At 57.1% G+C, this 18,660-nt stretch overlaps 1 protein-coding gene across 3 annotated transcripts; it reads right to left on the bottom strand.

Annotated features, from left to right (window-relative positions):
- Positions 1-3,329: 3,329 nt before the first annotated feature.
- Positions 3,330-18,000, bottom strand: KCNS1 (potassium voltage-gated channel modifier subfamily S member 1). Of its 3 annotated transcripts, XM_055814658.1 has the most exons (4): positions 17,888-18,000; positions 16,457-16,687; positions 11,851-12,843; positions 3,330-5,985 (listed from the first exon to the last, which is right to left on the bottom strand). In XM_055814658.1, the coding sequence occupies exons 3-4, from the start codon at positions 12,814-12,816 to the stop codon at positions 5,530-5,532; spliced, it is 1,422 nt and encodes a 473-aa protein (XP_055670633.1). In that variant the 5' UTR covers positions 12,817-12,843; positions 16,457-16,687; positions 17,888-18,000; the 3' UTR covers positions 3,330-5,529. The 3 variants fall into 3 exon arrangements, with proteins under 3 accessions (XP_055670633.1, XP_055670634.1, XP_005235952.1); XM_055814659.1 differs by lacking the exon at positions 16,457-16,687 and having other exon boundaries at positions 17,888-17,986; XM_005235895.4 differs by lacking the exon at positions 17,888-18,000 and having other exon boundaries at positions 16,457-16,792.
- Between the last annotated feature and the right edge of the window lie 660 nt (positions 18,001-18,660).

Genomic DNA, 18,660 nt, shown 5'->3' on the forward strand with positions numbered 1-18,660 from the left:
ATCCCATCCAGAGCGGTCACAGCAGCAGAACAGCCTCTTGCAGACCTGCCTCTGCACAATCCACGGCCGGCTGAGCTGTCGGGCAGCCTTTCCTCAGCCCCGAGAGCCTCACAAGCTCTGCACCATCACGCGTTGACCGTAGGGGGGATGATCTTGAAACAAAAGCACAAGGCACTTTTCTCTCTCTGCTGTTCTCACCACGTTCAAGGTCTGGATGTAAACGTGCATCGCTGGTGCTGTGCTCTCCTGCACGCCTGGCCCGTGGGTTTCATTTCCTGGAATTGTGTGGCCTAGGCATATTTGGTTAATTTAATTCTGCACCTTTAAGGTTATTCCTTTAAGTTATCTCGAATGGTTAGAATGAAAGCCTTGAGTTCATGTGTTTCCTAAAACTAAGATAATAGCTACAGTTCAGATAAAGGCTACAGCAAACCCATGAGTATATGCAGACCTTGGAGCTTTCTTACTACCAGGAGAAAGTGGTTTAGCATAATTTTGTAAAAACGGATTTGAATTAACAGCACTGCTTGTCTTTACTGGTGTCCGTATATAGTTCAGCAAATACAGGAATTATAAGTGACGCTGATGTAAGGCGTGCATGCTCAAGCAGTCAGCTCTGATCTTTGACTCCCTGAACGCTGCTGAGATCAGCAGGGCTGTAGGAGCCTATGAGCAGGAGAGATCCCAGAAATGCTGCCAGCAAGGAGTCTCTTTCCTACAGATCAACCCTTTAAAATCTCCCAGTTTTCCAACAACCAGGTGAGTGCACAGACCATGCTCAGGGTAGTCGCGTACCTGAAAGCTGGCAAAGGAAAAGAAGTTTTGAACAGAGGTAATGAAGTTTACTTTGTCTCTTTGAGCAGAGTTGTCTAATTCTCAGCTGCATGAAATAGCTTAATAAGGTCACCCCTTAATCACCATTCCCTGGAGGCAAGAGAGTCGCTCATCAATCATTTTGTGAGTGTGGAGAGCAGTTTCTGTAGAAGTAACCTGATAAAGTATGTAATTGATTTACCCACTGTACCAAATGAAAACACAGTCACTCTCAGGAAAACTGATTAGGGATTAGCAAAAGAACACGAATTTCCTACTTGCCTTAGAAATATTAAGTCAGACCAGTCCTGGCAACCTATCGCTGCACAGAAGTGTCTTGCTAACACAAACGTGGGCTGTCATCACCCACTCCTGCTGCTGGGCACCTTCCCGCACCCGGCTCTTCCCTGCTCTGCAGAACTCAAGCTCTGCTAGATCTGCCCGCACAGCAGTGGGAGGATTTTCCTAGTGCAGTTACTCACAGCCATACAAATCCTAATGTCTTCACAGAGAGCAGGAGGCTAAAAAAAGAAAACATCTTTCGTGGCTTTCCCAAACCTAAGCTTGGAGCTTTCACACACCAGCCCCGCTCCAAGGGCAGCTGCCGTCGGTGTCATGGCAGAGGGACTCATGGCAGGTCCTGCCTTGCTTCTAACCCCCAAGTTAGGGGAGCTTCTGCCTTGGGAAGATTAGCAGCATATGGATTTTTATTCTTTGAAATGGAAAAACTCTCAAAGGAATAAGGATTAAACTCTATTTTTAACCCTCCCCTCCTAACGCATCTAGCAGAGGAATGCACTTAACACAGGGAGAGCAGCAGCAAGCCTTCCCCTCCCCAGCCACAGCCTAGAGACACCACCCCCCACCCTCCCTCATTTCAGAGCATCGGAGAGGCTGCCTACCGTGTCAGGAGCTTGCTCAGCCTTTTATGCTGCCTTGAGGACAAAGATGGATAAAGCCCAAGCACCATCAGAGCGCAAACTGCGCTCCCTGAAACATGGGAGAGCCAGGTCCCAAAGAGCAGCCACCTCCTTGAAGCAGCTGGACACGCTGGTGGGGTATCTTCTCTCTGGAAAGAAAATTGGCGCTGGGCTCGCTCAGCCTGGCTAGGGATGCTGCTCCTTGCGTGCTCAGCCTGTTTGGGGGCTTAAAACCCCCTGCAGGTGCAACGGTGTTTCCTTAGGCATCCTGGTGCTGTGTGGTGCTATCCTTAGGGCTCTTCTAAACCTCCCAAGGGGCTACTGAACTTCTTGAAGTCTACAAGCAGTGCTGGCCAGAGGCAGCCCACGGTAACGTTGCTCAGTTAGCAATAGCTGGAAGCCAGTCTGAGCTTTGACTTTGCAGCAAGGAAAGCATCAGAGGCTGGATGTGATTAGGGCCGTTAAAGCTGAGGGGACACTCTCCATGCCAGCAGATGGGATTTAAGCACAGCTGTGGTATTCAAGCAGCTGCTGGCCTGCACAAGCTAGCCGGAATTTGGGTGGGCTTCAGCCCTCCTGGCTCATACTTGGAGCTAATGAAAGCAGCAGGGGTGAACGCAGCTGTCAGTGTGATGGACTGGCTCCTCTCAGGTCTCCGGAGCTGCCGTGGGCTGTATTCCCTCCTCATCCTGGGCACTGATCCCCTGCCGTGGCCAACAGCCGCAGCTGCGAGCGAAAACGGCTGGGAAGCCGCAGGGAACGTGCACAGACACCCTCCAGCCTGCTGCTGGCAAAGGTGCGCCAGAAACGCTGTTAAACCTTGTTAAGCAGCAAACACTTGCTGCTAGAACCGTATTTTCTTTTAGAATGGAGCCTTTACTACTTCTAGTCCAAAACGTGACCCATGAGCCTGCGGTTAAAATTAGTTTCATAAAACAAGGGTGGCTCTTAGGGGGAATAGCAGCCGGCTGCTGCTCCTCGGCTCCCAGCGCCGCGATTGCTGGAGCCGGCGGCTCAGCTCTCGTGTCCCTGGGTGCTGCTGATCACAGTGGGTGCCTTTCTGCAAGCCTCTGCTCCTCCCTGCCTGCTTCCCAGATTCCACGGCTGTGTGATGAATGGGGTGGAGGAACAAGCCATGCTTGGATGGCGCAAGCTTTTTGCTTTGGGAATCATCCTGCGTTTTTAATGTTAATTGCAATCCTTTCATCTCCCTCTGAAACCTGCTCTGCGCTTCCCTCCCTCCCAGCCGCAATGCCGGGCTCCCTGTGCGGCAATTCCCAGAGCCCACCGGCTCCCACCCTGGGGACACCCCGTTTATTGGGCCTCCAGGGAGACTGCTCCAGGCTGGATGACACCAGTGGTCCAGGTACAAGGACTGTTGCCCACCACCCGGGGCAGGGATGATGCTGTCCGGGTGGGAGCTCCGCTGTGCTGGGAGCCGGTGCTGGAGCTGGCTGACGGGACGTGCAGCCGCCCCGGGAGCAGCCGGGCTGCTCCTGCTCCCCGGGGGCTGCTTGCACCGACCCCAGCCCAGCCCATGCGCTACACAAGCACAGGCACGCCGATCAGCTGTGAAACAGAAAACCAGCGTCCAAAGCGGGTCACTTAGGTCTTTAATAAAATATACAGTATGCATCCCATGCATAGATAGAAAATTAATTTACATGCTCTTAATTGTTTGCATAATGCTTTTTAATTAATACATGTAATTTAGTCTTCACATTTGAATACATTTTGCTACTGGAATACTTATGGAGAGAAGAGGAAACTCCTTCCTTTTTTCAAGTAACAGTGCAGCGGGAGCCGGTCGGAGCAGATGATGCAGCTCACCAGTCCCAGCCCGCAGTAAGGATGAGCACAGAGCGGGCCACAAACTGTCGATACTGGAAGACTCAATGATGCCAGGAGCGTGAGCACCTCCCATCCCACACCACTGTTCCTTGGGGACCCTTCCCCAGGTCCCACCGGGGTTTGATCAGCACATCACTACAGGCAGAGCCAGCACCGGCAGCTGCGGCTATGCCAAGAGCCAGCCAGGACAACCGGCAGCAAACCCCACAATCCAGGCACCCGGGGCCATCCCGCAGCCATCAACGTATTTTTGAGCTGATTAGGTGATCGCAGGGTGCTCGTTTCTCCTGCTCAGAACAGGAGCTGGATGTATTCCTCTGTGCACAGAAGAGCTGCACGACTTCCAAACAGAGAGCTGGGGGGCAAGGAAAAGCTGTGTAGGGAATTAATACAGCTCTGGGAGCAGCCCTGGATGTGCTCAGCCAGGCTGGGGACGCGGGTGGGAAGGGGGCCCAGTGCTGCAGGCAGATGTCCCTGCCCGGCTGTGGTGCTCAGCGGCTGCGGTGACGAGGGGCGGTGCAAGGTCCCCTCTGCCCCGGCTGTCCCATGGATGTGGGGTGCTCCCTCCCTGCAGCGGGGTGAGTGCAACGGCACCCGGGGAGCTGGGGTCCCTGTGGGGTCCAAGGTGATGCCCAGGGCAGTGTGATGATGATGGGGGGTGTCCTTACAGCCTCCTGCCCCTGCCTGGCCTCGAGGCAGGGAGGGATGAGATGGCAGAATGAAGCCAGGCTGGGGGCTGTGGTGAGGAAGACCAGGGCACGTGCCAAACCCAGCTGGCTTTGGTCATCTCCCCCACCCCATCATGGGGTGCTGCAGCCCCTGGGCTCCCTGGCAGCTCTTCCTGCGGTGGAAATCATGAGCACAATGGCAATGGCAGATGGCAGATGGCAGAGGCAGCTTCTCTGTGCCCAGGAGCATCTCCCCATGTCTGCTCCCTGGTGGCCCTTTGCAGGGTCTCTGCCTCCTTTCTGCCCTGAGGGCTGGGTGCCAGCAGCTGCTCTGCCAGAAGAAATGCCCTTGGCATGGGAGCCCCCCAGAGCGAAGGGCCTGGGGGGGACAGACCCTCTGGGGGTAGCCCCTTGATTCTCCCAGATTGATCCCCTCCAGCTTCTCCTGCCTCAGAGGACAGCGTCCCTTCTGCCTGCTCATCCCTGGCTGGTGTCCCCCCTTCAAGGACAGTGCTCCCAGCTGTGCCGCGCTCCCTCCCAGCACGGCCCCAGACCCGGATCGCTTGGGGGTCCCAGCAGCAGCAGTGCAGGAGAGCACTTAAACCCCCGCTGCAACGGAAGGAATGTGAGGTCCAGTCAATCCCACTGCAGGGGCTGGGCACAGTGGGGCTCACACTGAGCTGGACACCACCTCTCCTCCCATACAGGCTCATTTCCAACCCCCTTTCCCCCATGGCCAACGGGGCAGCTGAGCATTTCGAGGCTGTTTCCAGCTGGGAGTAGGATGAGGTTGGGGCTGGAGCTGATGCTGACCTGGCACAGGAGCTGCAAGGGCAGTCAGCCTGGTCAGGGGCTGCCTCACCCTCAGGCTATTTAACCTCACCCTGGACAACACAAAACCTCAGGGCAGAGAAAAATCCCCCTTCACGCATCCAGGGCAGTGCCTGATCAGGGGTCACCTGTCAGGATTTTTCCTCACTCCCTTTCTGGCAGGGGTACCTCAGCGCCGCAGCCTCCCTTTGCAGCGGTGGGGGGAGCAGGGCTGTCGCTGGGTGACGTCCAGGCAGACCTGGGGGCTGCATCCCGGGGGCTGGAGGCAGCCGGCACCCGCTGGGCATCTCCTCCAACCCCTCCTGTCCTTGGCAGGGCAGGGGTGATGCCAGGCACGCTGCGAGGTGGGGAGAGCCTGGCTCCTCTGCCATGTCCTGGTGCAACAGCCACGCCATGCTCATGGTGAGCAGGTCCCGCGCGTGCCCCGGTGCTGCGGCACGGTGGGGTCAGGGTGTGGGGTGGGTGCCGGGGGTCAGACCACGGCGGTCGGGGCTGCCTCTGTCCAGCGAGGTCTCGCTCAGAGCCTCTGAGTCTCGGTCGCGACTTGAGGTGCTCTCCACATCCTCGGGGTCTTTCTTCCCACTGTTCCTCACGGCTGCCTCCAGCGCCTTCTGCTTGCGGTAGAAGTGGGAGAACTTGTTGAAGATGATGGTGATGGGCAGCGCCACGACCAGGATGCCCCCCAGGATGCAGCCCGAGGCAGCCAGCTTGCCCACCACGGTGACAGGCACCACATCGCCATAGCCCACAGTAGTCATGCTGACCGTGCCCCACCACCAGCACGCCGGGATGGTGTCGAAGCCAACATCTTCTTCCTTCTCAGCCGTGTAGGCCACGCCGGAGAAGACAGAGACCCCCACGGCCAGGTAGAGCAGCAGGATCCCCACCTCCCGGTAGCTGTGCTGGAAGGCAAAGCGGAGCGGTGGTCAGCGGGGACCACCACATGCCAGGACACCTGGATCCCCCAGCACGAGTACAGCCCTGCATGCAGGCTCCTGCTCACCCCCGTTGGGGATCTCGGTGCCTCTACCCATCTCTGCTGTGGGATGTCCCGCTGTGGGCTGGGCTGAGGTGGGCTGGGGGTGGCTGTGACCCACACCTGGCAGCCACAGCTGCCCCCTGCCCTCCGGCAGCCCGCGAGAGGCAGGCAGTGCCAGCAGGGAAAGGGGACCCGTGCTTCCCAGCCAGGGTTCCCCAGCAGAGGCCACCCCCCTGCCTCCAGCACTTGCTCCAGCCTGATCTCAGCTAACAATATTTAGACACGTTTTCCTTTTATCTTGTCAGGTCCTCAGAAACCACCTAACAGGCAGCCTCTAAGCAAAGCAGTTTACGTCCTCCCAGGACAGCGGCGGCGTGCTGGGGGAGGGTGTGTGCCACTGCCGCAGGCTCAGCTCCAGCTCCCACCCGGCTCTGAGCCCAAGCTCCCGGCTGCTGGACTGGGGAACCCCACAGCCAGAGCCCCGGGGACCTGATTCCTCCTGTGCCTCAACACCACCTACAGTCTCAGCATCCGTTTAACCCTTTATCAGACATGTAAGGGGAGGAGTTTTCCTGCAGAAGCTACTGCTCCTGAGACGATTACATTTCCCTTCAGGTTTTGCTGCTCCTCCACGGGAGACTCGAAGCGACCCTCAGAGCTGACAAGAATCCAAGCAGCCCTGGTCAACGGGTCAGTTAGGGGATCCATCCAACGTCAGCATGGGCTGGTCTTAGCACCCACCCCCACAGGGTGCTGCACCCCCTGGCTCGATGAGCCCCAGCCCGAGGGGTCTGGGAGCCCTGGCAGGAACGGAGCCATGGGACACCCAGCCTCCTGGGGGGGGGGGAGGCACGCAGGACCTGGGGGGACAGATGAATGGCAGGGGTGTGCCATGCTCCTTGAAGAAGCCATTTTTTTTCTGGTTTCAAAGTAAAACCTTTGTGTCGCAGGCTTTCTTTGGATGTCCTTAGTTGCTGAACAAAGTAGAAACCTGTGCCAAAAGCCCTGGGGAGAAAATCAGCAGGCGGCTGGGGGACGAGGCAGCAGGTGATGCCAAGAAGGGGGCTGCTGGAGGACAAGCTGGGACCAGGCAAACTGCCATGGGCCAGCGCTGGTCCGCAGCCAGCACCCAGCTCCCACCCCTGCCCTGTGGCTGGGGAGGTGTGAGCCAAGACCTTGCACGCAGCAGGGCCAAGGACCCCGGCACAGCCTGCTCTTAAAGCCTCCCAGACCAGGAGGGGACCGTGGAGCCCCCGTATTCTGGCAGAGCCAGGCTAACCACACACCAGTGCCAAAGCCACTGCCACCCTCACCACATGGCTCGTCCACTCGCTTTTTAATCATCACAAGTGAATTTCTCGGGTGTTTCTGCCCACTGATCTGCCAGCTTGCTCTTCATCTTTCAGGGCAAGGAAAGCAGAGCTCTGAGCATGGGGGGTTTCTCCCAGTCTCCTAACAGGCAGGGAATGCTTTATTGGAGACCATACCACGACTAAACAAAATAACATTTGAGCAAAGCAAGCAGCAGAGGACTTGGGAAAAAAGCTTCCACAATCAAGGTGAGACATAAAAGAGGTAGATTCATGGCAGGGAGTTAGAAGACTTTGCTTAGACTGCTAGCAAAAGTTGCTTGGCTAATGCCAGTAACACTGAGGGGAAATAACCTCCTTCGCCGTCGCCTGTGGCTGCAAATGCCCTATAGCAGCTCTGAGGGAGCTCCCTGAGAGGGACAAAGAGCTCAGAGCCACTGAGTTTCAAGGCTGTATCACTTGGCCATGAAAGACTTGCTCCTGGCTGGAGCTTAACAGCACATCTGTATGTTCCAGCTCGGGAGCAGCAGAGCCAAGTAACCTTATACATTTTTAAAGAGCGTCAGTTATGGCCCTGGATTGTGTTGAAGTGTGAAGGCAAGAGAAAAGTCAGGAGCTCAATTGCTCCTACTACTTTAATTTACAGGCAGGGTCAGGGCTTGTGGCACAGGGGAGGCTCCAGGAATCTCCCAGCTGATCCTCAGGCAGGCTGCCGCCTATTTGAGCCATTTATCCTCATGTGGCTCACTCATTGATCCAGGGGCAGGCAGCTGCAGCTGGGGGTTGAGTGGGATGCAGGCTGAGCTGGTGTTCGGGTGGGATGCAGGCTGAGCCGGAGTTTGGTTGGGATGCAGACTGAGCCGGGGTTTGGGTGGGATGCAGGCTGAGCTGGGGTTTGGGTGGGATGCAGGCTGAGCCGAGGTTCGGATGGGATGCAGGCTGAGCTGGGGTTTGGGTGGGATGCAGGCTGAGCTGGGGTTCGGATGGGATGCAGGCTGAGCCGGGGTTTGGGTGGGATGCAGGCTGAGCTGGGGTTTGGGTGGGATGCAGGCTGAGCCGGGGTTCGGATGGGATGCAGGCTGAGCTGGGGTTTGGGTGGGATGCAGGCTGAGCTGGGGTTCGGATGGGATGCAGGCTGAGCTGGGGTTTGGGTGGGATGCAGGCTGAGCTGGGGTTTGGGTGGGATGCAGGCTGAGCCGGGGTTCGGATGGGATGCAGGCTGAGCTGGGGTTTGGGTGGGATGCAGGCTGAGCTGGGGTTCGGATGGGATGCAGGCTGAGCCGAGGTTCGGATGGGATGCAGGCTGAGCTGGGGTTTGGGTGGGATGCAGCTGAGCGAGCAGCCAGCCTTGCAGCAGGTGATGCTGGGTGATAAAAGGCTCCAACAGAAAAGCCACCCCAGCAGCAGCCCCTCTGGGCTCCTGCCAGGCAGGAGGGCTGTCTGCCCTTGGGACAGCCATAGGCCATGCATGGGCTCCTTCCCTGCTGAATGCACCTTTCCTCCAGCACAGCAGAAGACAAATGGTGTGAAGAGCCCAGTCTGAGCCTGCTGGAGATACCAGCATGGGGACCGAGACAGAGATGGCCCAGGTAGCAACAGCAGGGTGATGTATCTGCTGTCTGGGGATGTGCAGCTCTGGCTCTTCCAACCTGTTTGTGTATTTAGGCTTCTGAGGGGCTGGACAGCAACTCCTGTAGATCCCTGCAGACACCTAAGTTACTCAGTGCCGAACACCTCTTGACTGCTGGTGGGAGACAGGCACCAAACTCCCACCAGGGAAGCTGCAGGAATGGTGATGGATGTCGTGTATGGCAGGGAGGAAGAGCAGAGACACGTGGGAAGCCTCTCCTCAAATTAAATGGGTCCTGGATGAGGCCCCAAGTGATCTGAAGACTGTTCAGAGTTTATAATGCTCAAATGGCAGAAATCCCTCTGCTAGCACTTTCGTGGCAGGGGAACAATTACTCAGCTTGCCAGAGCCATCGCTCCCACTTCCTGGCTGTTAACAGCCTTTACTCCTCTGCTGCTGCTTTATGCTCTTGCGATAGGAAGTAAATTATGATTAACAAGACGTTGTAATTTATGTGCCCAGTAAATCACAACGCCAAGCTGCTGCGTCAGATTTGTGTCTTCGCTCATCCCCATTTACAGCTGACTCTGGAGTCCCCGGGAAAGCGGCACTTTCCAGCACGTCACTCGGTGAATCAGCGGCTCGGCAGAGGCCGGAGCCAGGATGCTGCCAGCTCCTCGGATCTTGTCTGCTGCTTAATAACATGCAGATGAGCCCGTCAGTCCCTGCTCTGCTGCAACATGTTGTTCACACTTAAACGGAGTGCAGAAAGGGTTCAGGGAGCCCTTCCCACGTGTACAATTTTATTTAAATTTCACAAACAGTATGTTACACGGGTCTGTCACTTGCTAATTGCTCTTTCAAGGTGGATGTTCAGAAGTATGATGCAGGTAGGACTTCAGGCATCTTCATTTCAAACAATCTTCCCTGGATCTTCTTTTCAGCAGGCTTTGAGGTTGCAGGGAATTTCCCCACACACACTTATTCTGGTGCTCTGTGGGGTTTGCAAGATTAGTGCTGGGCTGGTCCTGTTTCACAGCAGAAGTTGGCAGAAGACCTTTCCTGCTGTCCATCCTCATCCCCAGCCAGACTCAAGGGTTGCTTTTCTCCATGGCTCACCCACAGGAATGGGTCCAGCCCTGGCAGTCGAGTCGGGCCAATGCCAGGACATCCCATGCCAGCCCTGCCACTGCTGCAGCAGCGAGAAACCAGGTGTCCCCAGCTGCAGCTGTGCCTGCCTCATCCGTGCAATGGCCCTTCAGGGGGAGCAGCACCAGGAGCTGCAGCACTGGCCCCTGCCAGGCTCTGAGCAGGAGGAGAGCAGCCTTTTGCTTGGATTTCAGGCTCTGTTCCGAAGATTGCTTTCCTTGGCTTTCCTTGGCCATTTGTTTGGCGCAGTTTGTTTGAAGGGCGGGGGAAAGCATAGGAATATTTGCATCAGCAGTGCTTGAAAAACCAGTCTTCTGCTTTGAACATGGGGACCAGAGGCAGTCCCACAAGGAGAAGGAGATGTTTGCCCTGGTGGCCATCCCCCTGTGCCCAGCACAAGCCCCACATCTGGTGGGGCATCAGGAGCGTGTGTCACTCTGCGTCTTGGCAGGCTCGAGGATTGGCTTTCAGATGTGGCCACTTGGATGTGGTCACCAAGACTCAAAGACAGTTAAAGGCTGAGTTGATTTGGCCTCTGCATCAGGCTGGACTTTCTAAGTGCAGGAGGTGAGGGGACAGTTTCACTCCCCCCAGATTCGGGCATGTGGCCCTCAGCACGAGGAGGGTGGAGGAGGGAGGGCAGGGGGAGAGCAAAGAGCCACACCGGGCACCACATCTGGTCTGCACCGCTGGCTGAGCGATGGAGGGCTGGGCTGCAGCACCGGGCTGCTGAGGATTTCATCACAGCTTCATGCTTTGATTCTTGTCACAGCTGTTCTTTGTCCAAGGAGCCTGGGGGTGCTGCAGAGGGAGGCTGGAGAAACATAGCCTTGGGGCACATGATGGAGGATGCAGACCACCTCTCACCAAACCCGCTGGGCCCCGGTCCTGCAGGTCTCAGCATCTCCTCATCCTCAGGACTTCATGGACCTGGGGCCAGCTCCCTCCAGCCCTGCACACCATGCTTTTCCCGAGGTTTTCCAGCACACTGAGAGTAGCCCGGGCTCTGCTGGGGGCTTGGACCCTGCCTTTGGCTGGTTGTCCCAGGCCCTGCACCCTTTGCTTTTCTGTTGCTGCTTTGTGCTACCCGTGATTAACCATGTCCCAGTCTCAATCTCATCGTATCCTGGAGCATCCAGCTGTCAGCTCAACTGGACCAGGATCTCTACGTCTCCCTAGATGGGCAAACACCAAGGGCTGGGTGCTAGTCTCTGGCCAGCTGGCAGCATGCCCTAAGGAGGTTCCCCTCTCCTCCCAGCCTAGGGACAGGAGCAGCTCAAGCCACTCACGCTGGTGCTGGCATACCCAGCAGCTGCTGCCTGGCCTGGTCCCTGCTCAGAAGGTCTTTTGCAGCCCAAACTAGGCACTGACTCACTTGTGGTGGGACATCTCCAGCCACCCGTGCATGGCTGAGTCCCTTCCAACACCATGCAACAGGGCTCGCACACCACGGTGGGAAGGGATGGCTGAGTCCCTGGAAGCACCAGTTGTGTGTGAAGCAAAGTCTGCAAGCAATGGGGTGAATTGCTGTTGGCTCTGAGTGTGTGTACAAAGAGGACTCATGCAGTGCTCCTCACACCTGATTGCTTTAGCAGACTCACCAACAGTCCAGCCCACCACCCCAAGCAAGCTTGCCAGTCACCACCCGGAGCTGGTAGCTCACTGGGAATGGGTATGTCCACATCCCCCAGCCATACCACAGGTCTCCTTCTTGCCCAGAGGCTAAAGGAGTAGATAGGGAGATAGAAAGCCACTTTACCTTCAAGGTGGCCCCCAGTGACCTCAGTCCGGTGGAGTGCCGAGCCAGCTTCAGCACCCGGAATATCCTCATGAGGCGAAACACCTGCACGACCTTGCCCAGGTTGCCCAGCTCTGAGTCACTGCCCATGGTCAAGTCCACCAGCAGGGTGAAGTAGAAGGGCAACACCGAGACAATGTCAATCAGGTTCAGCGGGTGCTTGAAGAACTTCCTGGGGTTGGGGGAGAGCAGGAGGCGGGAAGACACTTCAAAGGTGAACCAGGAGATGCAGAAATACTCCAGCTTGTGCAGGATGGGCTCATCAAGCACGTTGCCATTTTCGTCCACCTCCTGGTATTCGGGCATGCTGTGGATGCACATGGTGGCTATGGAAACCAGCACCACGCTGATGGACACGAAGCTGAAGAGTTTGCTGGGAATGGAGTAGCCAGGGTTCTCCATGGTGAGCCAGAGGCGTTTGCGCACATTGCCACAGCGCAGCGTGCTGTAGCGCAGCAGGTCATGGTTGATGTCGGAGATCTCATCGGGGGACGTGTCCACGCTGCTGACCTCGCTCTCCTCATCCCAGTTGTGGTGCCGGCTCTCCAGCTTACGTTCGTGGTAGCGGTAGCTGCAGCAGGAGTCCAGGAAGAACTCATTGATGCCCCAGTACTCGATCTCCTGGCAGAAGGAGAAGACGCACAGCTCCTCCATGACATGCAGCTTCCCCGTCTGGTAGAAGTGGAGCACGTAGAGGAAGAAACCAGGGTTTCGGTCAAAGTAGAACTCCCTGGCACTCACATCGTAGTCATCGCAGAGCTGCAGGATGGACTCCTCCGAGTCACAGGAGAGCAGGCGTCCCAGGCGGGTGTCAGGGAACTTGGAGAGGGCGCTGGAGCTGAGCCGCCTTCTCAGACCCCCTACGTTGATGTTGATAACGTCCTCCTCAAAACTGGGACGCCAGTAATTTAAGGTCTTGTTGACCATGATCAGCAGAGCAGGAGCTGGCTCCACCTGCGGGTGAGACACAGCGGGGCTGGAGGGGGCACAGGGCTCCCCCCCGATCCAGGTGCTGCTGGGGAGGGGGACAGAAACACCCTGGGGAGCGAGGAGGGATGTTTGCATTTTGAAAAGTGAGGACCAGGGAGAGGGGAGACGGGAGACAGAAACAGCTTTGGGCAGTTGTTCTTCTGTGGTATGGAAGGAAAAAAAGAAAGCTGATAATTTTTCCAGGTGAAACACCTCATTTTTTTTATCTCTTAAAGTTTCTCCCTTTGTAGCTCACTAACAGCCTAAGGAAGGCAGCTTACTGCACCTCCAGCACCTAACCCATGGGGCTTTCCTTGTTCAAGCTGGGAATTAGTCACTGAAGAAAAGATTTATCCCCCAAAGAAAAATTCCCTGTGGAAAAAATAGATCTCATCAAGTCACCACTGCAGCGATTCTGCAGAAGAGCTTTGTAGCCCGACTACCTATGTTGCTAATTAGACCTGGTCAAAAAGTCCTTAGAGGGTGCAGCCTTCCCAGCAGCAAAGGCAGTTTTGCCAAAATCAGTGTTTTTACAGAAGGTGTCAGTTTTAGGGAGAATTTCAGTGAAAGATGTGTCAAAACAATTTATCTGCCTGCTCTGTTTCCTCTTGTGTGTTCTGTCATGTAAAATATTAAGATTTTTGTAACATTGAAACATAACAAAAACATGATTCAGAATCATTGATGACTGAATTAAAAATCTGTACATTGTTAGGGAAATAAAACCCGAAGTTTTGATTTTTATTGGGTTTCAGGATTTTAAAAGTTTCAGGGAGCTGGGCTTTTCTGTGCAGCAGAAATTCCATTTCCCAATGAGAAGCAGCTAAAGCATCTAACAAAAAGAAGCATTCCCACACCTTCATATGCATTTACCCATCTTGACCAGAAGCTTAGACAAAAAAAGGCAGATAAAAAGGTCTGTGATCTTCCTGCATCACCTTGAAATCAAACTTCTCCACCTACCTTATTCTTCACAATGCCTGGGGACGTGCAGAGCAGCCCTGTACCCACACGTCCCCCCACTCCTGACATGGGGGCATTGGGTGTTGTCAGGAAGGATGTTGCCTTTGCTCTCGTGGTTGAGAAATTACATTTCCCCATGCAGTGACTACTTTTAGAAAAGCATGCCGCTATTAGGCATGTTAATGGTTGGACTTGATGATCTTAAAGGTATTTTCCAACCTAAATGATTCTGATTCTTTAACTTGCTCCTGAGCTCTGCTCACACTTCAGGGTCACTGCTGGTACCGACATGACTTCTGCTGCCATTGATGCTTTTGCTGCAGGGGTCACTGAGGCATTTGTGACCTCCAGACTGGCTGTCTCCCATCTCAGAGGCTTCCCTCCCTGGTTTTAATCAGGCAGATTACTAGAAAAATCCATCACCTTCTCTGTCTTGTGTCACCCCTTGAAGTTTTCAAACTTCTAGGTGACACAGGGGCAGAAGCAGACAGGCAGCAGGAGCCAAGGGAAGAGCCTGCAACAGCCCCCGTGGTGATGCTGAGGTGCCACCAGACCCTGCACAGGACATTTGGGTCTGAGAGCAGCCACCGAGGGCCAAGGCCAGGTCAGCGACACGAGGTGGGTCCCCCCCGCCCAGGGGAATCCCAGCTCCCCTGTGGACCCCATTGCACCCCAGCCCTGCGCTGCTCGCCGGACATCTCGTGGGGTTTATGGGGCAAACGCTCCAGCAGGGGAAGGGCTCTGCATGTTTTCCAGTGTCTGAGAAATGCAGCATAAAGGGTTCGTCAAACCAGGAGGGACCTGGGGGACATTTTCACGTCTAAATCTGGAGGTCAGAGCAGAGCTGGAGAGGGACAAGTGATGGAGTAATGGTTAGAAATAAAGCCCAGAGGTGTGGTTTTAAGCTGAGTGGGGCTGTGGGTGCAGCAAATGCCAGATTTGTGTGAAATAGCCTGGCAAATGCATCTGCTAACTCCACTGCATCTCCCAGCCGGGGCTTCTTAAAGACACAGGCTTTACACACCAAGCCAGCACTTCCCATCACACCATGTATGAAGGAAGCAACCAGCTTGATAAGCCTCAGAGCATAATGGACTCATTCTCTTGCCTTTCAAAGGGGAGCAAAAAGAGAGAAGGGTCAACTTTTTTAATGCTTAAGACAAAAACAAGGGAGAAAAAGGGGTGTAAACACTCCTTTCTAAGGGATAAATTGGAATTTCTGTGACAGATTAGCTTTTCCAGGGAAGACATCACACAGCCCATCTGTGGGGTGGGGATGACTAATCCAGGTTCCTTCCAGAAGGATGCTCATGCATTCAGGCTACAAACACACACACAGGGGCTGTGGGGGTGGATCTGTGGGATCCAATTTATCCCACGCCCGTCCTCAGCCTCTCTCCACACCCTCCCTATACAGCAGCCGCTCTGGGAGGCCAGGCCAAATGTCACTGAAATCAAAGGCGAGGTGGTTTTGGGGCTGGGCTGGGGCACAGGGCAGCCTGGGTGGGTACCAGGGGCTGTGCTGGGACAGCAGGACAAGTCCAAAGCGATGCTCCAGCTCAGCAGGACCATTCACAGCACACAGCCATGCTGTGCAGCTGCAGCTCCGGGCAAGACATACCAAACCCCGAGAGCCAGGAGGGAGCCAGCTCCCACCTCTCTCCCAGCTCAAAAAAAAAAAAAAAGAAATGTGGGTGTCAGGACCCCGCAAGCCTTTGTACTCCAGGGAAACCCCTCCATCCATCCCCACTCCCCCTCCCTCCCTCCCTCCCGCGCAGGAAGCAGCGCAAGGAGAAGGGTCGTGAACTGTCTGAGATGCTCCTTGCTGATGTTCACTTCTGAATGGAGGAAATTATTTCTGCCCACGTACAGCTTTCATCCAGGAATCTAATGCAGCAATTAATAGTTTTATAACTCTTTTGCCTACTCGTTTCATGACTAGCTAAGCTCAGCTTCAGAACAAACCCGGGGTTTGAACCTGGCGTGATCTCCCCTCTTGGATCATCAAAGCATGTTCCCGTCACATTTCCAGGGGTATCTGCTGGGAAACAGAAGCTTACTTTTGGAAGGTTGGCAGGTTTTTTTTTATTTTAAAGAACAATGGACAGAGAACACAGATATGTCTGTCTAGAATAATGTGAATTTGCAAAATTTTCCTTTAGCTAACCCCAGATTTCCATGAATGATTGGAAAAATGGAACAGATAAGTCCAGTGTCTTTCTGATAAATTCTGAAATACACTGTAAGCTATTTTAAGGAGACAACCATCAGAATTACACAAGCCCAGTGTGAGCTGGGTGTTGGGCATCCAGATGAATATGTATCTTGTGGAGAAAAAAATCTCTGATATATGCATTTATGACAGTAAAAAATATAAAAACAGATCAAGCATATCTGTAAGAAATGCTAGAAGAGTTTCCCTTGACAACGTTGTTTTTTTTCTTAAAGGCATTCATATAGAAGTTATGTATATTTATTCTAACCGGCAGAGGGGACCCAAGGGAGTGGGAAGGAAGATGCTAATAGACATTCAAGTGAGTATGCAGCAAGTGCAGGGAGTATTGCACACAGGGGCTTTTCCAGCCAGGTACAATGGATTTAGATTAACAGTCCAAATAAAAAGCCCTGTACTTACAGCTCAGCGAGGCTTCCCAGCGGGGAGTCGTGTGCCTTGTCTCAAAGGAGCCATTAGAAATTCGTAGAGAAGGAGGAAACCCTTATCCTTTGCCTGTAGCCCAGTCCTAAACACCCCGTCACCCCGGGCTTGTGACCCTGCATGTTCCAGGTGTGCAGGGGTGGTGGCTGCGAACCGCTGGAGAAGTCCTGTGTGGGATGCCCATAGGGCTGGGTGTCCCTCGCTGGGCACCTGAGGGGACAGTGGGGCTGGCTGACCCCCAGCTCCTGCAGGATGGTGTCCCCGTGAGCCATGGGCTGGGGCAGGACCGCGGAGACACCTGCTTTCTGGTCATCCAAAAGTGCCTCTGCAGAGCCCCGTCCCCAGCTCTGAGCGTTCCCGTCCCCACCGGCCTGAAGGTGCTCAGGACCTTGGGGGGGGGGGGGGGGGGGGGGGGGGCGGGCGGGGGGGGGTTGCCAGGCGGGCAGGGGCGAGCATGGAAGGGGGATTCCCACTGCTGGCTGCTCCCTGCAGGCAGAGCATGAGCTGCTGCTGTGCGCTGAGAGGCCACCAAGATGCCCAGGGCTGGGGATGCAGATGGCGGGGGAGACGGGGGGGACGGGGGGGACGGGGGAACGACAGGGCACGGGACTCTGCTGGCTTCGGGGTGCAGGAGGGGGTGATTACCAACCGCTCGGCTCTCTGCTGCCAGCGGCCGGCCCGGTGCCTGCTGCCGATCGTGCCCTGCCCTGTGCCAGCCTCCCCTCCCGGGCCACACGCAGTGGGTGCACAGCTCTCCGGAGGGGACCCCCGCGCCCTGCCCTCGTCCCTGGGGAGGAGGAGGTGCAGCCCCCGCGGGGGGGGCTTCGGGGAGCGGGACTCTCCTACACCCACCTGCAGAAGGGCGGGGAGGAGTGTCCCTGTGCCCCCGGTCCCGGCAGCATTCCGTCATGTGGATGCTGGCACGGCGGCTCCCTGCACATCCCGGGATGCCCGTGCCTCGCTTCCCCCCTCATCCCGGTCTGCCGCTGCCCCCATCCCTGCTCACCCCTCATGCCGCTGCTCCGGCTGCCCTCTCACCCCGGGATGCCGGTGCCCCGGGTGCCTACCGCGCCCCAGGGCGCCGATCCCTGCAATGCCCCGGGGATGCGGGTACCCCGGGTTCCCGGGATGCCGGCGCCCCGGTCCCCACTGTTCCCTGGGTTGCCGATCTCACGGCTCCCGCCGCACCCCAGGATGCCGGTGCCCCCCATCCCTGGGACGCCGGTGCCTGCAGCACCCCGGGATGCCGATGGTTCGCGTCGCCGGGATGCCGGTGCCCCGGGTCCCCACCCCGCCCCGGGATGCCGGCGCCCCCAGTGCCCACCCCGGGCTGCCGGCGCCCCGGGTCCCCGCGATGCCGGTGCCTGCCGCACCCCGGGCGCCGGAGCCCGGCCCCGCGCCGCCGCTCACCTGCCTCGGCGCCGCCCCCGCCGCAGCGTGCGCGCCCGGCGCGGAGCCGCGGAGCCCTGCGGGGCCGGCGGCGGCGGCAGCTCCGCGGGGCCGGGGGGTCCCGCCCGCCGCCCCTCCCGGGGGTGCCGCCCTCGGCCCGCCCGCCCGGAGCCGCGGGGCGGGAGCGGGGAGCGAGGCCGGTGCTCGCCTCGGCGGCACGGCGGGGCCGGAGCAGCGCAGGCCCCCCGCGCCGGTGCAGGGGAGAGGGGACGCCCGGGGATGCGCGGCACGGGGGAGCCCACTCCGTTCCTGACGAAGCCCACCGGGACCCCCGGGGGGAGCGGGCTCGGCAAGGCGGGCTGGCGGGCGAGCACGGCCCCGCTGCCGGGCTGCGCTGCGGGGGGCTGGCAGCGGGACCCCCGGGCAGGGCCGGGCGGGGGTGCCCCTGCCCCGGTGGCCTTGACCTGCCGGCCGTGCCCTGCGCAGCCCGGGGAGCATCACCCGGCCCCGCCAGCCCCAGCGCTTTGGGAAGGTGCCCTGGGGGGGCCGAGCCCCTGGGGCTGTGTGGTGCTGTCCCACGCCGGGGGACCGCAGGGGTTCGGGGGACGATGCACCTCAGACCTTGTAGCCCCTCCATGCGGTCCAGCTCCATCTTCCTCCCTGGGACCAGGGGGTGCATAAGGCACGGGGGCAGCCCCCCAGGGAAGAGCCCCCCTGGCTGGCTGAGCTCCCAGTTGCCTCTATAAAGGCTCACTGGGAGGCGGGCGAGGGCAGTGAGCCCCGGGCATGGCACA

Source organism: Falco peregrinus, chromosome 9, assembly GCF_023634155.1.
Source record: "Falco peregrinus isolate bFalPer1 chromosome 9, bFalPer1.pri, whole genome shotgun sequence".
NCBI classification, from domain to species: Eukaryota; Metazoa; Chordata; class Aves; order Falconiformes; family Falconidae; genus Falco; species Falco peregrinus.

Coding starts and splice junctions, on each gene's coding strand:
- KCNS1 (XM_055814658.1), bottom strand. CDS start 12,816: ATGGTCAACAAGACCTTAAATTACTGGCGTCCCAGTTTTGAGGAGGAC. Junction 5,986..11,850: donor CACTGGGGGCCACCTTGAAG/GTAAAGTGGCTT, acceptor TTTGCCTTCCAG/CACAGCTACCGGGAGGTGGG.